At 57.0% G+C, this 20,650-nt stretch overlaps 2 protein-coding genes and 1 long non-coding RNA gene across 3 annotated transcripts; 2 read left to right on the forward strand and 1 right to left on the reverse strand.

The window, feature by feature from the left end:
- The first annotated feature begins 2,544 nt into the window (after window positions 1–2,544).
- On the forward strand, window positions 2,545–7,454 carry AQP2 (aquaporin 2). The gene is made up of 4 exons (XM_012441421.2): window positions 2,545–3,095; window positions 5,958–6,122; window positions 6,448–6,528; window positions 7,245–7,454. Exons 1-4 carry the CDS (start codon window positions 2,736–2,738, stop codon window positions 7,452–7,454), a joined length of 816 nt encoding a protein of 271 aa, XP_012296844.1. The 5' UTR covers window positions 2,545–2,735.
- Window positions 7,455–11,603: 4,149 nt separating this feature from the next.
- On the reverse strand, window positions 11,604–15,047 carry LOC105709501 (uncharacterized). Its single transcript, XR_001105531.2, has 2 exons — window positions 14,790–15,047; window positions 11,604–11,812 (listed from the first exon to the last, which is right to left on the reverse strand). It is a non-coding gene; the product is annotated as an uncharacterized LOC105709501 (long non-coding RNA).
- On the forward strand, window positions 14,012–17,915 carry AQP5 (aquaporin 5). Its single transcript, XM_012441419.3, has 4 exons — window positions 14,012–14,520; window positions 15,616–15,780; window positions 16,234–16,317; window positions 17,135–17,915. The coding sequence occupies exons 1-4, from the start codon at window positions 14,158–14,160 to the stop codon at window positions 17,318–17,320; spliced, it is 798 nt and encodes a 265-aa protein (XP_012296842.2). The 5' UTR covers window positions 14,012–14,157; the 3' UTR covers window positions 17,321–17,915.
- The last annotated feature ends 2,735 nt before the right edge of the window (window positions 17,916–20,650 follow it).

Here is a 20,650-nt window from a genome sequence, read left to right on the forward strand (position 1 = left end):
GTTCTCATCATATAAAATGAAATCCACAGGCAAGATGATCTCTAAGATCCCATCAGGTTCTAAGTGTATGATTGCGTGATCGAACGACCACACAACACACACACCACCACAAACATATGCAAATTCAGGTTGGGGCTTTGTGGGCTCCAACGAGAAGCTGTCACACCTATTCTGGGTTATTGGGAAGCAAGAGATTTCACCCGACTGGATTAGGAGCGGTTCTTCCCAGAATCAAGGATCAGTGGGGTCACTCTCTCAAGATTGCAAACACCTTGACGAAAGGAGAAGAGACTGGAAAGCGTATGTGGCCCATCGGAGAGCACACAGCAACTCGATGGTTGGGTGTGGATTTAGAAACCACTGTCACAGCTTCGGTTCCTATGAGGTCCAAAGGGAAGGTTTTCCAGGGACCGCTGGACTGCATTTGAGAAGCAGTAAGATAATGAATGGGAAAGTATTTTGCAACTGAGAATGTATCAAACATATATATGGGGACTTCCAGGCTCAGTCCTGAACCTGGCCAGGTGGGGTGAACAATATGTCAGAGGGTCAGGAGAAGTCATACATGAAGCCACAAAAGGAAGGAGTGGGGAAGGCATGTTCCCTGGGTGGGGACAGAGGCACACCCAAGCCAGACCCCTCTGAGTCCTTGTCTCTTCCTATGTGCGGAGTCTGGAAGTGAGTCCCAGATCCCCTTCACATGACTGGGATCTCCCTCTCCCTTGGATCTTCTCCTGAAGTTGGGAGGGATGGCTGAGGGAAGAGTGCCAGGGCACCTGGTGCCTGTGTGTCAGGCCCAGTGTGAGGCACTGGAAATGTATCAGAAAACAAGCCCCACAGGAATCCTTGCTCTTTTGGAGCATCCCTTCTGTATGGGTAATTTTTATTCTTTCTTCCTCCCCTTCCTCTTCCCCTTTCTCTTCCTCCTCCTCCTTAATAGCAGGAGTCATGAGTCCCCATATATATGTATGATACATTCTCAGTTGCAAAATACTTTCCCATTCATTATCTTACTGCATTCTCAAAACAACTTTATGGGGTAGGTATCAACATTTCCATTGCCCAGATGAGGAAACTGAGGTGCAGAGTGTGGCTCGGCAGTGTGGGGTGTGGCAGAAAGCTCCAGACCAGGCTCCAGTCCCGGCTCGGCCACTAACCTGCTGGAGCACCTGGACAAGTCACTCCTCTCCCTGGGCCTGTCCTCACCCCTCCTCCCCACCCCACACCCCCATGATACAAGACAAGGCGCTCCACTCCAGTCTCCAATCCCTCCACTCCAGTCTCCAATCCCTCCACTCCAGTCTCCAATCCCTCCCAGATTTCTGTTCCTGGGACTGTGACTTGCTCAGGGACCTGCTGGACAGGAGCTAGAGCAGGATGCAGGAGCCCGTCCTCCTGCCCCCACTCTGAGCCCAACTCTGCTGTGAATCCCCAGGAGAGGGAGTGAGGCTGGAGGGATTACGGAAGGGCCAGTGAGTGGGGCTGGGGAAACTGCTAGACTTGAACACCTCCAGGACCCCAGTGGCCACAGCAGTATTGATGGCAGGAGGCAGCATTGCCCAGATGCCAGGCTGAGTGGACACCAAGGCCAGAGAGCAGCTTATCAGGCATCACAGCCGCCCGAGCCTGCACCGCTCACTGTCCCACAGAAATGTCTTTCTCCTGTGACCAGAGTGGCCCTGAGCTCCCCTGGGTTCCTAGGACCTGTCACAGCTTCTGGGACCTCAACACGTGAGTGTGCAAAGACCCGTTCTCCTCAAAGTGTAAATAATACTGCGAGGAAGGGCTGATATTCATTGAGCACCTACTATGGCCCAGGTGCTGCTCTGAGCACTTGACATACATCGTTTCATGCAACCCAAATCCCAATCCACCGGGTCAGTTTTATTCTCCCCATTTTACAGAGAAAGACAAGAAAGGTTAAGCCATGTAGATGGAACAGGCAGATGCCGGAATGGACACCCTCAGCTTCCTCGGCCACCCCCAGATTGACTCCATCACTGAGGACCAGGGTCCCAGTGCCTCACAGCTCTGGGAGCTGCTATTTGGCAGGGGCTCCCAGGAGAAGGTGAAGCTTAGTGATTTATGGGTGATTAACTCAAGAACGCAAGCACAGAAGAGACAAACCTTTCTGCCTTGGAGATGTGTTACAAGTCAACCAGTTATTTTCCATCCCTGTGAAGCAGGAATAATTGGAGGTCTGACAGAAGAGCTTCCCAGTCCCCAGAAGGGGCAGCGCTGATGCATTCTCTCTCTTAGTTTTGGGTGAGGTGTTGCCCCTGCCTTGGTCAACAGTTTGAGTGAGAGAGAGGGCCACTGGGCACAATCCCCACCAGAGGTTCCATTCACGAGACCCCGTGGGTGCTGGGGGAGGCCCTGGGGCAACAGGCCTGGGGTAACCAAGGGAACAAACACGGAAAACCAGGGACGTCAGTCCTTATCTGGAGCTCATTAAATGGGGAACATTAGTCAGCTGTGAAGGCCAAGATGGGGTGATAGGCACGCGGGTGGGCTGGGAAGGGGCACAGGGGCAGAGGCCACCATGGAGGAGAAGAGGTATTGGCCTCAACAACTCCACCTCCCGGCCACGTGCCCAGATCCAGGATGGAAGGACCCTATAAATGCCCATGACCCAGCCTCCCCAGAGGCCTTGAGAAAGAGAGCGAGAGAGAGTGAGAGAGAGTGCGGGGAGCCTCCAGGCCCTGCGACGGCCAGGCCAGCCACACAGGCTTAGCATGTGGGAGCTCCGCTCCGTAGCCTTCTCCAGGGCCGTGTTCGCAGAGTTCCTGGCCACACTCCTCTTCGTCTTCTTTGGCCTCGGCTCGGCCCTCAACTGGCCACAGGCCCTGCCCTCTGTGCTACAGATCGCCATGGCATTCGGCCTGGGTATCGGCACCCTGGTACAGGCTCTAGGCCACGTAAGTGGGGCCCACATCAACCCCGCCGTGACTGTGGCCTGCCTAGTAGGCTGCCATGTCTCCTTTCTCCGAGCCGCCTTCTATGTGGCTGCCCAGCTGCTGGGGGCTGTGGCCGGGGCCGCTCTGCTCCACGAGATCACACCAACAGACATCCGTGGGGACCTGGCTGTCAACGCTGTGAGTAGCTACAACTTTGCCATCCACAAAGGGCAGCTCCTGGGGAATCCCTTGTAAGGGATGAGATGGGAGGGATGGGCTCTGGGTGAGGTGGGAAGAGAGATGGAGACAGAGGCAGAGAGAGAGAAAGTCTGGAGCCAGGACCACAGCCACCGTAGGAGGCTCAGGATAAAAGGAGCAAGGATGCCAGAGCAGAGGCAGGATGCAGACAGACTGCTGGCTTCTGTCCTGAGCGTCATGCAGGAAGAGCTGCGTCCAGGTTTCTGTTGCGCTCAATGCCTACATTACAGTGAGGACCAGGCTTTACCTTAGCAGGGGTTGGTGTCTCAAGCAGGCATGCTTTCCAAGCTGCGGGGAGCCTTGGAGTGCTCGTCACAGGGTCCTCAAGAGAGAAGAGGGGCCTAGCATTTCTTCTGCCTCAAGGGTGTGCAGGCCCCATGGCAGGTGCCCCTTGCCAGCCAGGCACAGACACACCACAGCCCTGCAAGCAGCGATGAGCATTCTCACTCCTCCAAACCCTGAGGATGTCCCTGGAACCCACGAGTTGGTTGCTGATTACATGATACAGGGGATAACTGGGCCCTGTGGGCCCTTTGGGAGCTGAGGGTGGCGCCACAGTCCCTTCCCCCATGTCCCACCCACTTCCTCTCTCAGATCTGTTCGGGTCCTGTGAATCCAAGGAACATGAGAGTGGAGGAATGACCTGTGCCCGCTGCAGATCAACTCTCACTCTGTACCCCCATCCCAAGCCAGGACAGCAAGTGCCTCTTTTGTGCCTCAGTCTCCAGTATTTCTTGGCCTATTCCATCCCTGGACCACTAGACAAGAGTCTCAATGTCTCTGATGAGTCCTGCACAATCTCTATGGCCACCCCCTTCCCTGCACAGGTGGCCCTTCCTCATTTTTTTTTTTTTTTAAACGGAGTCTCACTCTGTTGCCCAGGCTGGAGTGCAATGGTGCAATCTCGGCTCACTGCAACCTCTGCCTCAAGCCATTCTCCTGCCTCAGCCTCCTCAGTAGCTAGTATTTTAGGTGTGTGCCGCCACACCCAGCTAATTTTTGTATTTTTAGTAGAGGGTTTCACCATGTTGGTAAGGCTGATCTTGAACTCCTGACCTCAAGTGAGCCACCACACCTGGCCTCTGTTCTTTAAAGAGAAAAATATGATGAGGCTGGGGGCCAAGGGCCAAGGAAAGGCTCGGTGGGCAAGCTGAGGAGTGGGCTCATTTCCACTGACTACAAAATTAGTTCAGTTTGCAGCAAGAAGAGGTCCAGTTAGACTGAAAGAGGAGCTTCCTGAGAGCATGGCCAGGAAGTCCTTCTCTAATAGGAGGGCACTGGGAGCACTAAGAGGCCATGGGGAACATGCTGTCCTCCTCCTCCGTCATTTCACAGCTGACTGGGGCCCTCAGGAGAGAAAGAGCGAGGAGGGCTCCTCCATGCCACTTCTCAGCATTTATCACCTTGAGGACCTGGGGAGAACCCTGCCTGGCTGGAATGGGGCAGTGGTGGGACCAACTTTCCCTGAGGCAAAGGAGAGCCAGATGACCCTCAAGACCATCCCACATGTTCCTCTGAGGACACTGAGAGCCAGCCTGGTTATCACTGGCATGCACCGGTCCTGTGCCAGGCCAGCCATCATCTCAGCCTTGGTACAACACTATAAGGGAAATTCTGTGATTCTCCCCTATTCTGAGTGGTAAATTGAGGCTCAACAGTCAATTGACCCAAGTCACAGAACCAATAAGTCATTTCCAGTCCTCACACAGTCCTCCAGAATCCATTTTGTTAGCCCATTTCACAGAAGGAGAAATGAGGCCAAATTAAATAGTCCCATGGCAAGTCAGAGGACTCCAAAGTGTCTGCTTCCAAAGCTCTTTCGCTGTCCTCTAGAGGCACTGCACTGGACAGCAGGAGGGACTGAAGTTAGACCCTAGATGGTTCCAACCTGATGTCTCAGGCCCAGGGGTGGGGTTTCAGGGGCTGGGAAAAGAGCGTGGGAGCTGACGGCTGTCAGTGTTGCACCCGGTGCAGGGCCCAGCCCCAGAAGGCAGGGTGTAGGGTACATGGTGACAAACTCAAGGAGAAATCCAGCACTGGGTGCAGCCCAGTTATGAAATCACCTCTTTACTCAGCCTCGAGTTCTCTCCTTACCCAAGGCAGGGTCTGCTGAGACCATGGGCAGCTGACATGGGTGTGGAGGCATTGCCTGACACAGCTCTGGGGCCCTCACCCCCACCTCCAGAGGATATGCAGGGAGCAAACCCACAGGGCAAACCTGAGGCCTGAAAGGCAGTGGGGAACAGGCAAGGGTTAGGGAATGAAGTTATGCTGGACTCAGGGGGAAGGGGCACACTAGGACCGTCCCCCGGACCTGAGTCCCTAGACCGTGTCCCAGGGAGCCATTTGACCTCAGGAAGAAAGGCCACAGGCCTCTCATTGCACAGGTTCTGATGGTCTAGAGAGAGAGGAAGGTCTTCCTGCTACCCGGCCCAGAGCTTTCTGTGACAGTTGAAACCTCTTCCCTTCTTGTTCTTCAGGAAGCAGAAATTCCGGATCTCAGCATCCTTTTCCTCTCACACTGCAGGCTCCCAACCTCAGCCCCAAATCCAATGGGCTGCATAGTCGGTTTTCCTACCTCTGGCAGGGGGACCATGGGCGTCCTAGGGGATCATGGGCTGCCTTTGGGCCAGGGCCCAGGAAGAAGGGATCAGTCGTTCCAGCTAAGGTGTCTGGCCAGCCCGGGTGTTCTGGCTCCGAGCCCAGAGGCTCCCCTGGTGCCTCGACTGCAGGTGAACAGGAAGATGGAGCCAGAGAAGAGAGTGTGCTCAGTGTCCCCCCACCTGCCTACTCTGTCCCCAGCTCAGCAACACCACGACGGCCGGCCAGGCGGTGACAGTGGAGCTCTTCCTGACGCTGCAGCTGGTGCTCTGCATCTTTGCCTCCACCGATGAGCGCCGTGGAGAGAACCCGGGCACCCCTGCTCTCTCCATAGGCTTCTCCGTGGCCCTGGGCCACCTCCTCGGGGTAGGTCACCACCACAGGTTCCAGCCTCCCTGGAGGGACACACACAGAGACCACTCTAGAGACAGACACAGAGACCCCAAGAGGGACACAGAACTCTCAAGAGGAACAGACACCCCAGAGGTTTGACTCCCAGATACCCCAGAGGGACAGATATCACTCCAGCCCCTAAATACAGAGCTCTGTAAATAAAACGTGAAGTTAAGTGAGGTTAATTGTCCATCACGTGGCTTCCCTTTAGGCTGAGGGCAAGTACTGCAGGGCGGGGCGAGGACTTCCTGCCCTGTCCTCACCTCCCTTCTCTCTTTGATTCCACCTCCCACTGCAGATCCACTACACCGGCTGCTCTATGAATCCCGCCCGCTCCCTGGCTCCAGCTGTCGTCACTGGCAAATTTGATGACCACTGGGTAATGGCTGAAACCCCCTGCCCTCCCCTTCCCTAAAAACCCACTTTAGAGGGAGAGCAAGGGCTGGAATCGCGTGGGATGGGGGCTCAGCAGCAGTACCTCAAACCCTCCACACTCCTCCTGGGGTCCTGGGGAGCCTTGGGTTCCACCCCTTGAATCTGATGTCAAAGACTCAGTTTCCACATCTGTGAATGAGAACGATGACAGCTTACCTCCCTGGCTTCTTGGGAACAGTAAGCGAGGTTGCTGGTGTCACCCAGATAATGCAGTGCCTGGCCCTTAGAACTCTGTAGGTGGTCATCTTTATGCTAGCTAACCCTTTATTTTTAGTATTTAGCACTTATCTGGTGCTTAGTATGTGGTGGGCCTTGTTCTGAATGCCTTGCAAATATTAACTCATTCAGTTTTCACAACCACCCTCGGAGGTAGGCATTCTTACAGTGAAAGGAGACTGAGGCACAGAGAGGGCAAGTAACTTGTCGAGGTGCACACAGCATTTAAGTGGTGGAATCAGGATTCACACACAGGCAGTGGCTTCAGAATTCGCACCCTTAACCCCGCACTGACAAGTCTTCCCCAGCAGCGTTTTCACCGCTAATTACATAAATAAGCATTTTACTAGAATAATGGTGGGGAGGAGGGGTGCGGCCGCAGACTGAGGCTCCGCGTGCGTGTGCGGGCGCGGGTGCCAAGCCACCGTCTCCGCTCGCCTGCAGGTCTTCTGGATCGGACCCCTGGTGGGCGCCATCCTAGGCTCCCTGCTGTACAACTACGTGCTGTTCCCGACAGCCAAGAGCTGGTCGGAGCGCCTGGCGGTGCTGAAGGGCCTGGAGCCGGACACGGACTGGGAGGAGCGCGAGGTGCGGCGGCGGCAGTCCGTGGAGCTGCACTCGCCGCAGAGCCTGCCGCGGGGCAGCAAGGCCTGAGGGCCGCCCCGATGGTGGCGGAAGGGTCCACCCCGCCCCTCCTCTCCCCCAGGTCTGAGGTTGACCCCCAGCGCAGAGTAGCTGCTTCCTGGACGTGTACGCGGAGGCCAGTGCTGTGAGCAGGCGGAGAGGAGGCTGCGGGGTCGGGGAGCCCTGAGCCGGGCAGCTCCCCTGCTCTGAGGCTGTGGACAGCCAGCGGTGGATCCTCCAGCCTTTTGCAGGGAACTGGGAACTCGGAGGACTGAGCTAGGGAGGGAGGCAGGTGGGTGGGAAGAGGGAAGCTCTGGAGAGCCTGCACCCAGGTAGTGGGTAGGGAGTGTACAGACCCCTGCCTTGGGGGTTCTGGGAACGGTGCAACTGGTTTCACTAGTGTGCGAGTGCTGTGTTCATCCCCGAGTTCTCCTTTGTCCTCACGTGCAGGGTTGTGGGTGCCCCTGAGTGTGAACAGGTTTGGCTGCGTTGGTGCAAGTGTACATGGCTGGGGACTTCTCACTTCCCCTTGCACCCCTTCCTCACCAACATGTCATAGATCTGCTTCCTCTGCAGTGGGTGAGTGTGGGTGCCAGTCATCCCCAGGAGAAGGGGAAGAAAGGAAGGAGGACATTTTGAGAAAGCTGAAGGGAGGGCCTTGATTTCCAGCTGCTATCTGGCTCCTCCTGAAAAATTTCCCCCACCTGCAGCGCTGGGCCCCAAGAGTTGCCAGGACTCATTGCTGGAGGTAGAGAGGTGTCAACCAGAGACTCCCCTGGAAATGCCCTCTGGAAGACCGGGCGTGGTGGCTCCCGCCTATAATCCAGCACTTTAGGAGGCTGATGTGGGCAGATCACCTGAGGTCAGGAGTTTGAGACCAGCCTAACCAACATGGAGAACTGTCTCTATTAAAATACAAAATTAGCTGGGTGTGGTGGCACATGCCTGTAATCCCAGCTACTCAGGAGGCTGAGGCAGGAGAATCTCCTGAATCTGGGAGGTGGAGGTTGCAGTGAGCCAAGATCACACCATTGCACTCCAGCCTGGGCAACAAGAGCAAAAGTCTGTCTCAAAAGCAAACGAAGGAAAGAAGAAGGAAGGAAGGAAGGAAAGGAAGGAAGGAAGGAAGGAGGGAGGGAGGGAGAGAGGGAAGGAAGGAAGGACCCTCCGGAAAAAGGAAATCTTTGCTGGCCGAAGATTTCCTTTCTGCGGTGAGGGGGAACCTCTCCAAAGAGGAAGCATGAGTGTGCAGGCTGCACATGTCTGTACGATGTGTGTGCCCAGGAACCCTGTCTCCAGGGGTGCCCCAGACCAGAGATTAGCCTCCCACTTCAGCAGAGAAAACAAAAGCCCTTTCTGGGACCCTGGCCTTTGTCTTGGGTGAGGGGGAGATTTGCAACTAGACACTTCTTGAAAGGAGACACTCAAGTTTCGCAAGTGAGCCCTCTCGCCCAGCACACACTTATGGCTGGCTGGGCAAGGCACTCAGGCATGCAACCACAGGCACCAGGCAACACCCATCCATCACCTGTCTCACTCCCCCCATCCTTGGGCAGCAGCTCCTCCACCACAGGAATCTCTGTTCCTTCTCTCCCTGCCTCTCCACAGCCTGTGATTCCCCACTTCTGGCTCCTACCACTAGACAGTTAGTGTGGAGAGAGCAGCCTGCCACTCTCAGGACCAAAGAAGGGAAATGACTTCTCCAGGCAGAGGCAGATCTGAGTCTAGAACCCAGGTTTATAAATTTCTAGGCCAGTATGACTGCTCTCAAATGAGATTAACTGGGATTAAGTGAGATGATGCATGTAAAGATGAAGATGCTGTGTGAACTGTAATTCTTTTTTTTTCTGAGACGGAGTTTCATTCTTGTTCCCCAGGCCGGAGTGCAATGGTGTGATCTCAGCTCACTGCAGCCTCCGCCTCCCGGGTTTAAGTGATTCTCCTGCTTCAGCCTCCCATATAGTGGGGATTACAGGCATGCATCACCTAATTCTGTATTTTTAGTAGAGATGGGGTTTCTCCATGTTGGTCAGGCTGTTCTCAAACTCTCGACCTCAGGTGATCCGCCTGCCTTGGCCTCCCAAAGTGCTGGGATTACAGGAGTGAGCCACTGTGCCCGGCCATGAACTGTAATTCTTGATACGATTATCATGCATTACTGGGGTAATTTTCTTTATTTCTGCTTCCTGGGGGAACGATGCAGAGGGAGTTTGATGCTCAGCATCCCTTACCTCCTTTCACTGATGGTCAAAGCAAAGGAGAGTCCTGGGAGCCCACAAGATCCAGGTAGAAGGAGATGGGTTTGGGCTGGCCCTATCCTGGCACAGCCTCTTAACCTCTCCCTACCCTGAATGTGTGCCCTTTTCTCCCACCTTCTTCCTCCCACCACCCAGCCCCATCCATTCTCTCCCTCCTTCTCCAGCCTGCTATATAAGTAACATTCGGGTCATACCTTGAGACCCTCTCTCCATCCTTTCTGTGGCCTCCATGCCTTCAAGGCTTCTGTCTGTATCTATCTCACACTGCATGCACCAAGCACCCACTGTGCACCACACACTAAGCTTCTAGCCTCTTTCTCCCTTCTGCTCCCATCCAAGAAAGACAGTGTATGAGGAACATCTCTGTAACTGTGTCCCCTCTCATCTATGCCCTTTACTGTCTTCCCTGACTAAAGCTCTCTTTGAAATCCAAAAAAGGCTGCCCTGGGCCATACGTGCTATGGAGAGGACTCTCCCAAACCCCCAACAGCTAGTGATAGCTACTTGGCTTCACTACCAGAAGCGGGGTGGAGTCAGAAACCAAACTGACCTCCAGAGCTGTCCTCCTGGCACCTGAGTGTCCTTGCTCTAGAGCTTCAAAGGCAGCAAGGCAGTGAGCTATGAGCCCAGCATGGATGTGTCTCAGGCACCTCATCCCCACTCGACCTCACCCCAGCAAACTCCTCTAAAAGAAGCCAAGAAATTCTGTGTATGTCTGTTTCACTTCTTGGATTGCATCTCCCCAAAAACTAAACATGAAATCCCTACCACTTCCAGCCTCTATTGCCCAGATTGGGGTCAGAGGTCAAAAAAGGATTCCAAGTGATGGAACTCCAAGGGTGGAGGGAACTGGCAGTTCCTGGGCATCCCTTGCTGTGCCGGGTGCCTTGCATGCACTGGCTCATCTAGTCTTCCTAAGACTTCAGCTAGGTTGGGGAAGGACACTGTCTTGCAGTGGACGGAGAGCCTTGGCGGGGGGCGGCAGGGTAGAGAGGACAAAGAACATGGGGCTGGATTCTGCCCTTGAAGAGCACTCGGTCAGGAGGAGAACCAGACAGAGGCAGCGCAGCATGGAGGCAGGTGAACAGACCACCAGGTCCCCAGGCTGGGGACAGAAGGTTCTGAGCTGTCCTGTACTCCCACTTTGTGCCAAATGACTTTGCACCTGCAATTGGTGCTTCCATGTTGTTTTGTATCTTTAGGCTCTGATGCTGTATACACAATACCTCCCAGCTAGACTGTAAGCCCTTTGGGGACAGGGCTCCTTCCAGTTCTTGGATGGCATTCTCCTATCTACCTTCCTTCAACTGTTTTACCTAGCACAGTGCTCTGCATATAAGTACTCAATAAATGCGCATTTGCCAATAAGTACAGGGAGTGGTCAATATAAATACAGTCCAAGGTACCAGATGACAGGCAGAGTTCCCTACCATTTCTACCCCAGCCCTCAACTTCCCCCAGGGAATCCAGAGGTCCCTAAATCAGGAGAGGAGGGGAAGGGCTCTCCCTGAGATATTCAAATTCCCCCTGCCACAAATGGGATGACCCATCTCTCAGCCCAGAAGGGTCCCAGGCATTCATCTGGAGCTGGCAGGGCAGGGCCTGACTGCTCGGGCAAAGATAATTCCAAGGCATAATAGGAATTTCTTGTGATGACCTGGGGACAGAGGGACCCTAGTGGTTAGAGAGATGGAAGGGCCTCAGACACAAGCCTAGGAAACAGAATCGGCTGCCCCATGTGAGTAACCTTGACAGATCAAATCTCCTCCTTTGGCCTCGCCAGGCCCATCTCTGGTGATCAAGTCTGTTTGGCGACCTGTGGTGCCCATCTCAGGTCACTGTGTGACCCTAGGCAAGTGACTCTGAGTCTGTGTTTTTTCACGGATAGCTTGGAATCAAATCACACAGTGGAGGCCAGTTATAATCTATAACTTTGTAGATTATATTCTGAATCTCTGAAATGGCAAGAACAAGGTCTTGGCCTTGACAGTCCCTCATTAGCTGCAAAGGACTGAGCTCAAATCCTCAGGTGGGAGCTTCCCCCGGTGGCCCAGGCTCTTGTGAGCACTCCTGAGTCCTTTCACTCCAAGACGCTGGAGTTTGAGATCTGTGGACTCATGAAGACAGTGCCTGGGGACAGAGGATAAGAAAGTAAGTGGGTGAGGATTGGAGGCAAGCTCAGCAGAGAAGAAGCCTGGCCCCCAGTGGCCTCTGGGGTCATCAGGGTCATTGTCCAGCCCAAGCCCCAGGCCCAGCAGAAAATCCTGCATACAACTGGCGGGATCCTTGGGGGCAGAGCGCTGGGACCCATGGAAGAAAGGACAGACAGACCTCCAGCCTTAAGAGGAGAGACTTGGGGGAGGAGCTGCTCTAGCAGGAAATGCCACAGGTGAGCAGGAACAATAGCGGGGTTTCTTTGGCCTTTGTTTTCTTTGGCATCTTCGCTGCCACGGAGCCCAGAGCCCGCTCCTCCAACCCTTGGCATTCCTCAGGGCTCCTCCCCTCAGCCCCGCCTGACAGATTGACAGAGGAGGCACCTGTTCTCTCCTTCCACTGGACCCTCGGGCTGGACTCTTCCCCCAGCTTAGTGCCACACTAAACCCTCAAGGGGCTTTTAAAATTAACAGTCACAACATAAGGAGACTTTACGGGGCCTTATTCTGTGCCAAGCACTGTGCTAAGAGCTTCTCTAGCACACATGGGGTTGGGGGTCTTTAATGCAGCTCCTCTCCTGGGATCCTGAGGGTGGGTCCTCCCCCTCCTCTAAGCCCTGGAGAGTCCTCCAACCTCATTCCCCACATGCCTGACCTGGAGTGGGTGGGGAGAGGGAGAGGGGAGGTATGGGAGGCCCAGCAGGCCACAGAGAGGCTACAAGCTCGGAGAGAAGAGGGACGGGAACTGGAAGAAAGTGCCACCCAGACCAGTGGTAGAAGGACTTGACTTTGGGGAAACTGAAAAAGACCACGTGTAAGAGAGAGGCACGGAAAATGAGGTAGAAACAAAGACAGGCACACAAATTAAAAGACGCAGAGGAAAAGCGAAACAGCCAGGAGACAGAAACTGCAAGATGAGAGAAATGAATAGAGAGAAAAAGACAGAGAGACTAAGACAGCAAAAGGCAGGAAGAAAAAAACAAGATGAGAAGGTGTGAGAGACAGAGAGAGAGGTGGAGAACAGAGAGAGACTGAAATGAGAAAGATACCAACGAAGAGAGATGAAGAGGAAGAGGCTGGCAGAGGGAGGACCTCTGTCCTCCCTTATTCTGTGCCAAGACAGAATAAGACTAAAGACAGAGACAGTGAGAGAGAGAGAGAGAGTTTTGCAAAAGACTGTCAGAAACAGAGAGATTCCGAGGGGAGAGAGACCAAGACCAAGTGAGGGTTTGAAGGAGGTTGAGGGGAGGAGTAGGAAGAGAAGGAGAGTCTTAGATCCAGGGTGAGGGGCTTCTGGCAGGGAGAGGGGAGACGCCAAGACCGCGCTTGGGAGGTCAGTGGTGCGCCTCTACCCTCCCTGCTCCCTAGCTCCAACCCCCAGAGTCTCAACCCCTATCCCTGTCCCGTCGACAAGGGGAACCCAGGCCGGGGAGAGGGCGCCTTCAGGGATCCGTTGCCTAGTCCGGGTACTACTCAGCCACCGGGCGTCGAGGATTGCGAAGCGCCGGGCAGGCTGGCACGGTGCCCACTTTTCCCAAAACGCCAGCTTTCCAAGCCCAGAAGCTCGCCCGGCCGGCCCGGCCCGGCCCGGGAGTGACCCACGACGGCCAGACCGCCCTACAGGACCCAGCCCGGCCGCCCGCCCCCGCCGCCGGCGGTCAGGGAGGTGAGCCGCACAGACCTGCTGGAAGAGCATCACTCTGACCCAGCCGGTGGTGAGGCGGGTCAGGATGCTCCGGTCGCAGGAGGAAAAGGAGGAGCTGGACCAAGGGCCTGAAGAGAAGAGAAGGGGAAGCCCGCGGAGTGCGGAAAAGGCCGCGGAGCTAGACGCCCGGAGGTCGCAGCCGAGCGCCGGAACCGAGCCCACTCTCCCAGGGAGTCCGGGGCGCACAGCACGGAGGAGAGCGCGGGAGCCAACCTGGGCGCATCATGCGCAGGGCCCGGGCCTCGGGGCCCGTCTACACCGCCGCCTGGGTCACGTGGCCCGGCCAGGGGGCGGGGGTCGCGCCGGGGCTGCGCTGGGCGGCGGAGAGCTGCGGGCCCGCGGCCGCCTCGAGCCTCCCAACCCGCGCGCCGCGCTGGCCTCCGAGCGTGGGAGCCGCCCCCTGCCCCCCCGCGCCAGCCCTGCGCCCCACAGCCCGCCCCCTATATAGCGCGCCCCTGCAGGGCCCGCGCCAGGCCGCCAGCCTCGGAGTGGGCGCGGGACAGCGCGCAGCGCCCCGCAGCCAGGCGCCCGCCCCTGTCGCCCCCACCTCCAGCGCCGCCTGCGACCCCACGGGCGCCTCCCGCCGCGGCAGCAGCCGCCGGGCCCCCGCAGCCACCATGAAGAAGGAGGTGTGCTCCGTGGCCTTCCTCAAGGCCGTGTTCGCGGAGTTCTTGGCCACCCTCATCTTCATCTTCTTCGGCCTGGGCTCGGCCCTCAAGTGGCCGTCGGCGCTGCCCACCATCCTGCAGATCTCGCTGGCCTTTGGCCTGGCCATAGGCACGCTGGTCCAAGCCCTGGGGCCGGTGAGCGGCGGCCACATCAACCCCGCCGTCACCCTGGCCCTCTTGGTGGGCAACCAGATCTCGCTGCTCCGGGCTTTATTCTACGTGGTGGCCCAGCTGGTGGGCGCCATTGCGGGGGCCGGCATCCTCTACGGGTTGGCGCCTCTCAATGCCCGGGGCAATCTGGCCGTCAACGGGGTGAGTGCCCTGAGGGGTGGGAGCTGGGAGACTCGGGTGGGCTCAGGACCACCTTGGAAAGAAGGGGTGGCACAGAGTGGGCCCGCCCACACCCTTCACCAGGAAGGCAAGAGCCTCCTGAGACCAGGAAGGCAACTCTCCAGGCTGATATCTGCCCCCTACCTGCCCACCTCCTCTTCCCCTCCCTTCATGCTGGCCCACCCTGGCCTCTCTCCAATGCCTGCTGCCCCTCCTCTCCTGCTGGAAACTTCTGCCTCCTTCTGTCTCACCTTTGAGCTGCGCGTTCCTCATGAGCCCCTCACCTCTCCCATCTGCTCCTCAGTGGAAGGGTTGAGTAGAACCACAGAGAGAAGCCGGCTGTAATTCCGGCTTTGGGTGACCCTGGCCTGCCTGTGCTTCATTGTTCCCAGCACCTCCACGGGGATGCTGTGCCTGCCACAGCAGTGTCAAGGGGCTCACATTTAGAAACCGTAGATAGAAACCCCCTCATGTGGTGCCAATGCAGAGTGCTCTCTGTTGAGTATTGGTCCTGCTTTCTCCAACCTGTGCTCCTCCCCCACGCCCCGCACCACCCCCCCACCCTCCCACCTCCTGCAGCCCCAGACTCAGCCCCCACCCCCATGCAAACTGGCTTCATTAATCAAACACAGAGGAGGATTTGCTCGGCCATTGTGAAACCGTGAGTCAGCCGCACTGGAGAGACGGGTTTAAAGTTGGCACTGGCATAGTGCCAAGCACGGGCAGGAGGCTGGGATGGGGGTATGAGGTAGGCAAACCGGGCAGCTGCCCACAGGATGGAAGGTAAATGCCAACTTGTGGGGGCTGGGGAGTTGGTCAGATCCGTTGATAGGACCGTGTCCAGGAAAAGCTCCCCTGACACTCTGTGCTTTGGCCGCAGGCCTGAGCTTCAAGCCTGTGCAAACTGAAATGTATAGTGTCTTTGACAAATGGCTTTGCTGGGGTGATGTCCATGGGGCTTGACTTCCAGGTGCCAAGGTGCTCTGAGTGCTCCTGGAGGCCAAAAGCCCTGCTCCCCAAGCCCCTAGCTAGACAGCCAGAAGGTGCTCGGGGTCCTAACCCACCGTCCCCTTGCAGATCAACAGCAACACGACGCCGGGTCAGGCCATGGCGGTGGAGCTGATTCTCACCTTCCAGCTGGCGCTCTGCATCTTCGCCTCCACTGACTCCCGCCGCACCAGCCCTGTGGGCTCCCCAGCCCTGTCCATTGGCCTGTCTGTCACCCTGGGCCACCTTGTTGGGGTGAGCAGTGCTGACACTGGGCTGGGGTGAGGGTGGGGGGCAGGCTCTCAAGGCAAATAATGGAGCCCCAGAGGGGAGCCCACTTCAGATTGATGAGTTCAGCAGAGTTTAAGGCCTGGATTTAGGGCTGCTGGACTCTAGCCCTACCAGGCCCCAGCATTGATCCCCCCAAAACCTCTGGGCTGAGGAAAGATGGGAGTAAGTGGGCGGTGGGATGGGGCAGGACTCAAACCCCAGCTTAGAGCAGAGAAGAGAGGAGGGTGTAGTTAAGGGTCCATGGTTAAAGGGGCAACTGGGATCCTTGGAGGGAGAGGTTGCCTGCCCAGCAATCCGTGGACCTGAGTTTGAGACCTGGCTAAGCCCCTGGACTGCAGTGTGACCTTGGGAGAGTCCAGGTCCTGTGGGAGTGGACCGGGGTGTTGCCTTTCTCTCCATCACCCTGTCTCTATCCAGATCTACTTCACTGGCTGCTCCATGAACCCAGCCCGCTCTTTCGGCCCTGCCGTGGTCATGAATCGGTTCAGCTCAGCTCACTGGGTGAGTCTGTCCCCTCCCCCGGCTCCCCAGAGATGAGCGCCTGGAGACCCAACAGTGGCAGCTCAGAGCTCACCAGGCCTTCTGGATGCTGCGGGCCCAGAGCTTGGGGGTGGGCCAGGGAGGGTGGCTGAGAGAGAAAGGGACACAGTAGGGGATGGGATTCGGTCAGAGGGGCAGAGGTAGCTTTGTATGCCCTGCATTCCTGGGGACAGGGAGTATCAGTGTCTGTTCCCTTAGAGAAGAGGCTCTGTACTGAACCTGGAGGTGCAGGGGGCTCTGTGTCAATTCCCTTGAGCATCTGGTGTCTGTCCCTCTGGGTGTCTATGTGCTGGTCCTCTCTGATGTTTTATTGATCTGTCCCTGTCAAGGTGATTGGGAGAGTCTTCCTGTGGGTCTGTCCCTGAGGACAGTCTGTCTGCTACCTCGTTTGAGAGCTCATGGTTACTCTCTCCAGGGTCTGTTTCTATCCCTATGTGGAGGGGAGAGGTGCTCTGTTCATCTCTCTGAGGACCCACCTGTCCCCTCTGAAGGTTTATTTGTTTCTCTTTAGGGTGTGGTTGGAGGGGGCCTGTCCCTCTGGGAATCTGTCTGCCTTCTTTGAGGTTCTGGGTGTCTGGGGTTCATGTCTCTGTCCCTGGGAGCGGTGTGTCAGTATATCCATCCCTGAGATGGGAGGAAGGCTTTCTCCCTGGAGGTCTAGAGGTCTGCATGTCTGTCTCCTCCCGGGGTCCATGGGTCTGTCCTCTGTGGGGTACGGGGGCATCTCATCTCTGAGGTCTGGGGCTCAGCGCCCTGAACCCTGCCCTGTCTCCACCAGGTTTTCTGGGTAGGGCCCATCGTGGGGGCGGTCCTGGCTGCCATCCTCTACTTCTACCTGCTCTTCCCCAACTCCCTGAGCCTGGGTGAGCGTGTGGCCATCTTCAAGGGCACATATGAGCCTGACGAGGACTGGGAGGAGCAGCGGGAGGAGCAGAAGAAGACCATGGAACTGACCGCCCGCTGACCGGTGGCAGGCAGGGGCCAACCCCTCAGCCCCTGAGCCAAGGGGGGAAAAAGAAAAAAGTATCTAACACAACGCTTCCTTTTGGCACAACCAGTCCTCTTGGCTGGGGAGGAGGTGCTGGCCCCCCTGGCTGAACAGTTAGAGCGGGGAGAAGGAACCCATGATGGGACTCCTGGGGTAGGGGCCAGGGGCTGGGGTCTGCTGGGGATGGGTCTGAGGTCTGAGAGAGGCCAGACCTCAGAGATTGTGAACGCAGTGCCAAGCTCACAGTCTGCAAGGGCCAGGCCACAAAAGGGTGAGCCTGCAGCCTGCACCCCCCACCTTCCCCAACCCCTCCTCAAGAGCCGAAGGGATCCCAGCCCCTAGGTGGGCAGAAGCAGACCCTCCCCAGAGCTCCTTAGGAGGAAGACACACTGGTTCATTGAATGCTGCCTTATTTATTTCTGGTGAGGATGCATGGTGTGGGGCTGTTGGTGTTTGGAGTGGGGGCTTCCCAATAAATCACTGATACGTTCTGCCTCTGTCTCTCTCCAGAGTGCCTTGAGACACTCTGGCCCATTGTCTCTCCTCTTTGTCATCCTACCTCCTCCACCATGATCTCTACAGGGTACCAGGGGACCCCAGGACAAGTGCTCTGTGGGAAGAAAGGGAGGCACAGGCCAGGGGAGGCCCAGAGAATCAGAGAGATGGGGACAGAGCAGGAGAGACAGAGCAAGAGAAGATTGAATGTCAAAATAGAGTTAGAGGCCCAGAAGGAGGGTCCTCACCGCAGTCACCCTCCACCCCTCCCCCTCAGCCATGTCAAGTCCCTGCCACTTGAGGAGGGCTGGGCTGACACTCGAGGGCAGTGCCAGGGTGTGACAGGCAGAGTGGAGGAGGAGTGAGTCAACCGCAGCCCCTCGAGATGCCAAGGAGGTGACCAGCCAGATTCCGTCGCAGCCCTGGGCTCCTTTCTCTGCACTTTGATGTTTCAAAAAGGTGCCCTGTTGGGAGCCTGTACTCAGAGGGAGCAGCCCTCTGGCACCCCCAGAAGCCACATGTGGCCCAGCTCTTTTCCAGGGCTTCTCTCTCCTGCCTCTGCCCACCAGTGTCCCCCACCGTCCTCTCCTCTGGGCCTGGAGCTCTGCCCTAGTCTGCTCTTGTCCTGCTGTCACTGACACTCTTTAGGTAAACTCCTTAAGCTCTCAGGGCCTCCATCTCTTCATCTGTAAAGTGGGGATAAAATGTCGCTTTCCTCACAAGGTAGTTGTGGGGACCGGATGAGGCCATTCGATGCCGCGTCCTGGCCAGCTTTCTGTGCGGCAAAAGTAGAGGTCACGCAGTGAACAGCTCCGCACAGCCCAGCTTCGCAGTGAGCCCAGCCTGGAGTAGGGTAACCCACATTCTAATCTGGCTGCGCAACTTGGGGCCACATAAGCTCTCTGAGCTGTAGGGACCTCATCTGCAAAACAGCAATACTTTTCCCGACCTCATGTGCCTGAGGAGAAAATGAGACCATACCTGGACGTAACCGCTTGTGCAAACGGCCAGGCGCCTTGGAGTGCTTATTAAAGTCTTGTGAAAAGAAACCCACACGTATCCACCTCGTCTGGGGTCCCAGCCACATGCTTCTGCCCTCCTAGGAGCGTCTGGACCTGAGCGCCTGTCCAGCGGGGCCGGGAAACGGACTAGAAGGGGTGGGGGAAGCTGTAGGTTTGGGCAGCGGAGGGCCAGTCCCAGAGGCCGGGGTGAGGAGCGGCAGACTCCCCAGCCTTCTCCACACTTAGAGTCTAAGCATCTACAAGTGGGAGCTCAACCACTCATGCCCGGCCCGGAGGCTTCCAGTAAACAGCACGTGGCAGTGAGTGTGAGAACCCCGGGAGCCCAGGGGAGGAGCCGCCCCCACCCACTGTGCCCCTTCCCACTTCTTCCAACCTGCCCCAGGCTGGGGGAGCCGGGCTGGAAGTGCCAGCTCTGGCCAGCAGGGGGCGACCTCGTCCACAGAATCTACAAAGTGGCGCTTCCTCGATCACAAGTCCTGGGTCTGGGCTCCAGCCAGATGGGGGTGGGGTGGAGAACACAGGGAGTACCTCAGACTTGGGTCCCCTGGGGTCACCTTGAGGCATCCTATCCCAATGCAACCCCGCCCGACTATCCGGGAGGGGCGCAGAAGAGAAGGGAATCCTTCTCCGCTCAGTCTCCAGGAGACAGGTACAGACACAGCCATGACCGGGAGGCTGGGCTCTCCCTCCAGCCCAGTGGGGACCGCAACAGGGTGGACGGTGGACTCTTAGGAGACAGACCCGCGGGTGTGGGCGAGGCACCCAGTCAGAGGGGGCTACTGGCCCTGAGCTTCCTGCAGGTTGCCTCTCCCGGCCCTCGAGCGAGCGTCCAGCTAGAGCTTGGGGCTGACCAGCGCCGTGGTTGGGCGGTGTGGCCAGCAGGGGTCGCTGTGTCCTCGTGTCGGATCTTGCAGGAGCGGCAGGTCTGCGGGTTCACAAAGCCCCGTGCACACAGGCGTGTACACACACACTGACCCCACACAGCTCCAGGACTCCCACACATTTACCTTGTCATACCCGAGGGCTACATCTTCCGGAGGGCTACATCACTCGAGTGTGCAGAGCACATCAGCCCTCCTCCAGCATTCGCCCACAGCGGCACCGCGGGCCCTGACCTATGATCCTGGCTCCACAGATTCTCAGAGGCATACCTGTGTGCCGTCCAATGCAAGCACACACATTACCTCTGCTGCACCTAAAGATGGAACCCAGGGAGAGTCTGGATTCTCCTGTGGGAGGCTCCCTTCCCCTTTCTGCCCCTCTTTGTCTCCCCAGGGGCTGCCAGTTCTCACCAGCTGGGAGGTGGACAAGTTGATTTGGGGACAGATGGAAGAGGCCCAGGAGGAGAGGTGGAGAGCAGACAGAGGGCTGGCTGTTGAGATGAGTGGACAGGAGGAAGGACAGCTGGGAGGACCGGGTCTCTCTGCTCCTCTTGGCCTCAGCTTCCTCCTTCATCACTTGTGGATGAGGACATCAGACCTCCTGACCTTTCCAGGTTTTGTGTGGTGAAATGAGGCATGGGAAGTCACATGGAATCCCCTCCCCATCAATTTGTGTTTTCCCTCCTCCTCTCTCCCGGTACCTTCCTCCTTCCCCTCCCTTTTCCCCCCTTAGCTTCCCCAATCTCTGATAGGACCTCAGTCAGAGCTGCATGGACAGCCAGCCCTAGACAGCCAGATACGGAGCCTTGGCAAAAGGGTTTTGAGCACGAGTGAGCTTAGAGTTTGGGACGAGAGCCCAGTGCTGGCTGGGTCCTGGCAGGTGCTGGTCAGGGCAGGAAGCCAGGTCT

Source organism: Aotus nancymaae, unplaced genomic scaffold (assembly GCF_030222135.1).
Source record: "Aotus nancymaae isolate 86718 unplaced genomic scaffold, 86718_ANA_hifiasm-v0.15.2.pri h1tg000016l, whole genome shotgun sequence".
NCBI lineage: Eukaryota > Metazoa > Chordata > Mammalia > Primates > Aotidae > Aotus > Aotus nancymaae.

Excerpts from the sequence above, each read along its gene's own strand:
- AQP2 (XM_012441421.2), top strand. The coding sequence starts at position 2,736 with ATGTGGGAGCTCCGCTCCGTAGCCTTCTCCAGGGCCGTGTTCGCAGAG. Across the intron at positions 3,096-5,957 it reads GGGACCTGGCTGTCAACGCT|CTCAGCAACACCACGACGGC; the intron begins GTGAGTAGCTAC and ends CTCTGTCCCCAG. Across the intron at positions 6,123-6,447 it reads CCCTGGGCCACCTCCTCGGG|ATCCACTACACCGGCTGCTC; the intron begins GTAGGTCACCAC and ends CTCCCACTGCAG.
- AQP5 (XM_012441419.3), top strand. The coding sequence starts at position 14,158 with ATGAAGAAGGAGGTGTGCTCCGTGGCCTTCCTCAAGGCCGTGTTCGCG. Across the intron at positions 15,781-16,233 it reads CCCTGGGCCACCTTGTTGGG|ATCTACTTCACTGGCTGCTC; the intron begins GTGAGCAGTGCT and ends GTCTCTATCCAG. Across the intron at positions 16,318-17,134 it reads GGTTCAGCTCAGCTCACTGG|GTTTTCTGGGTAGGGCCCAT; the intron begins GTGAGTCTGTCC and ends TGTCTCCACCAG.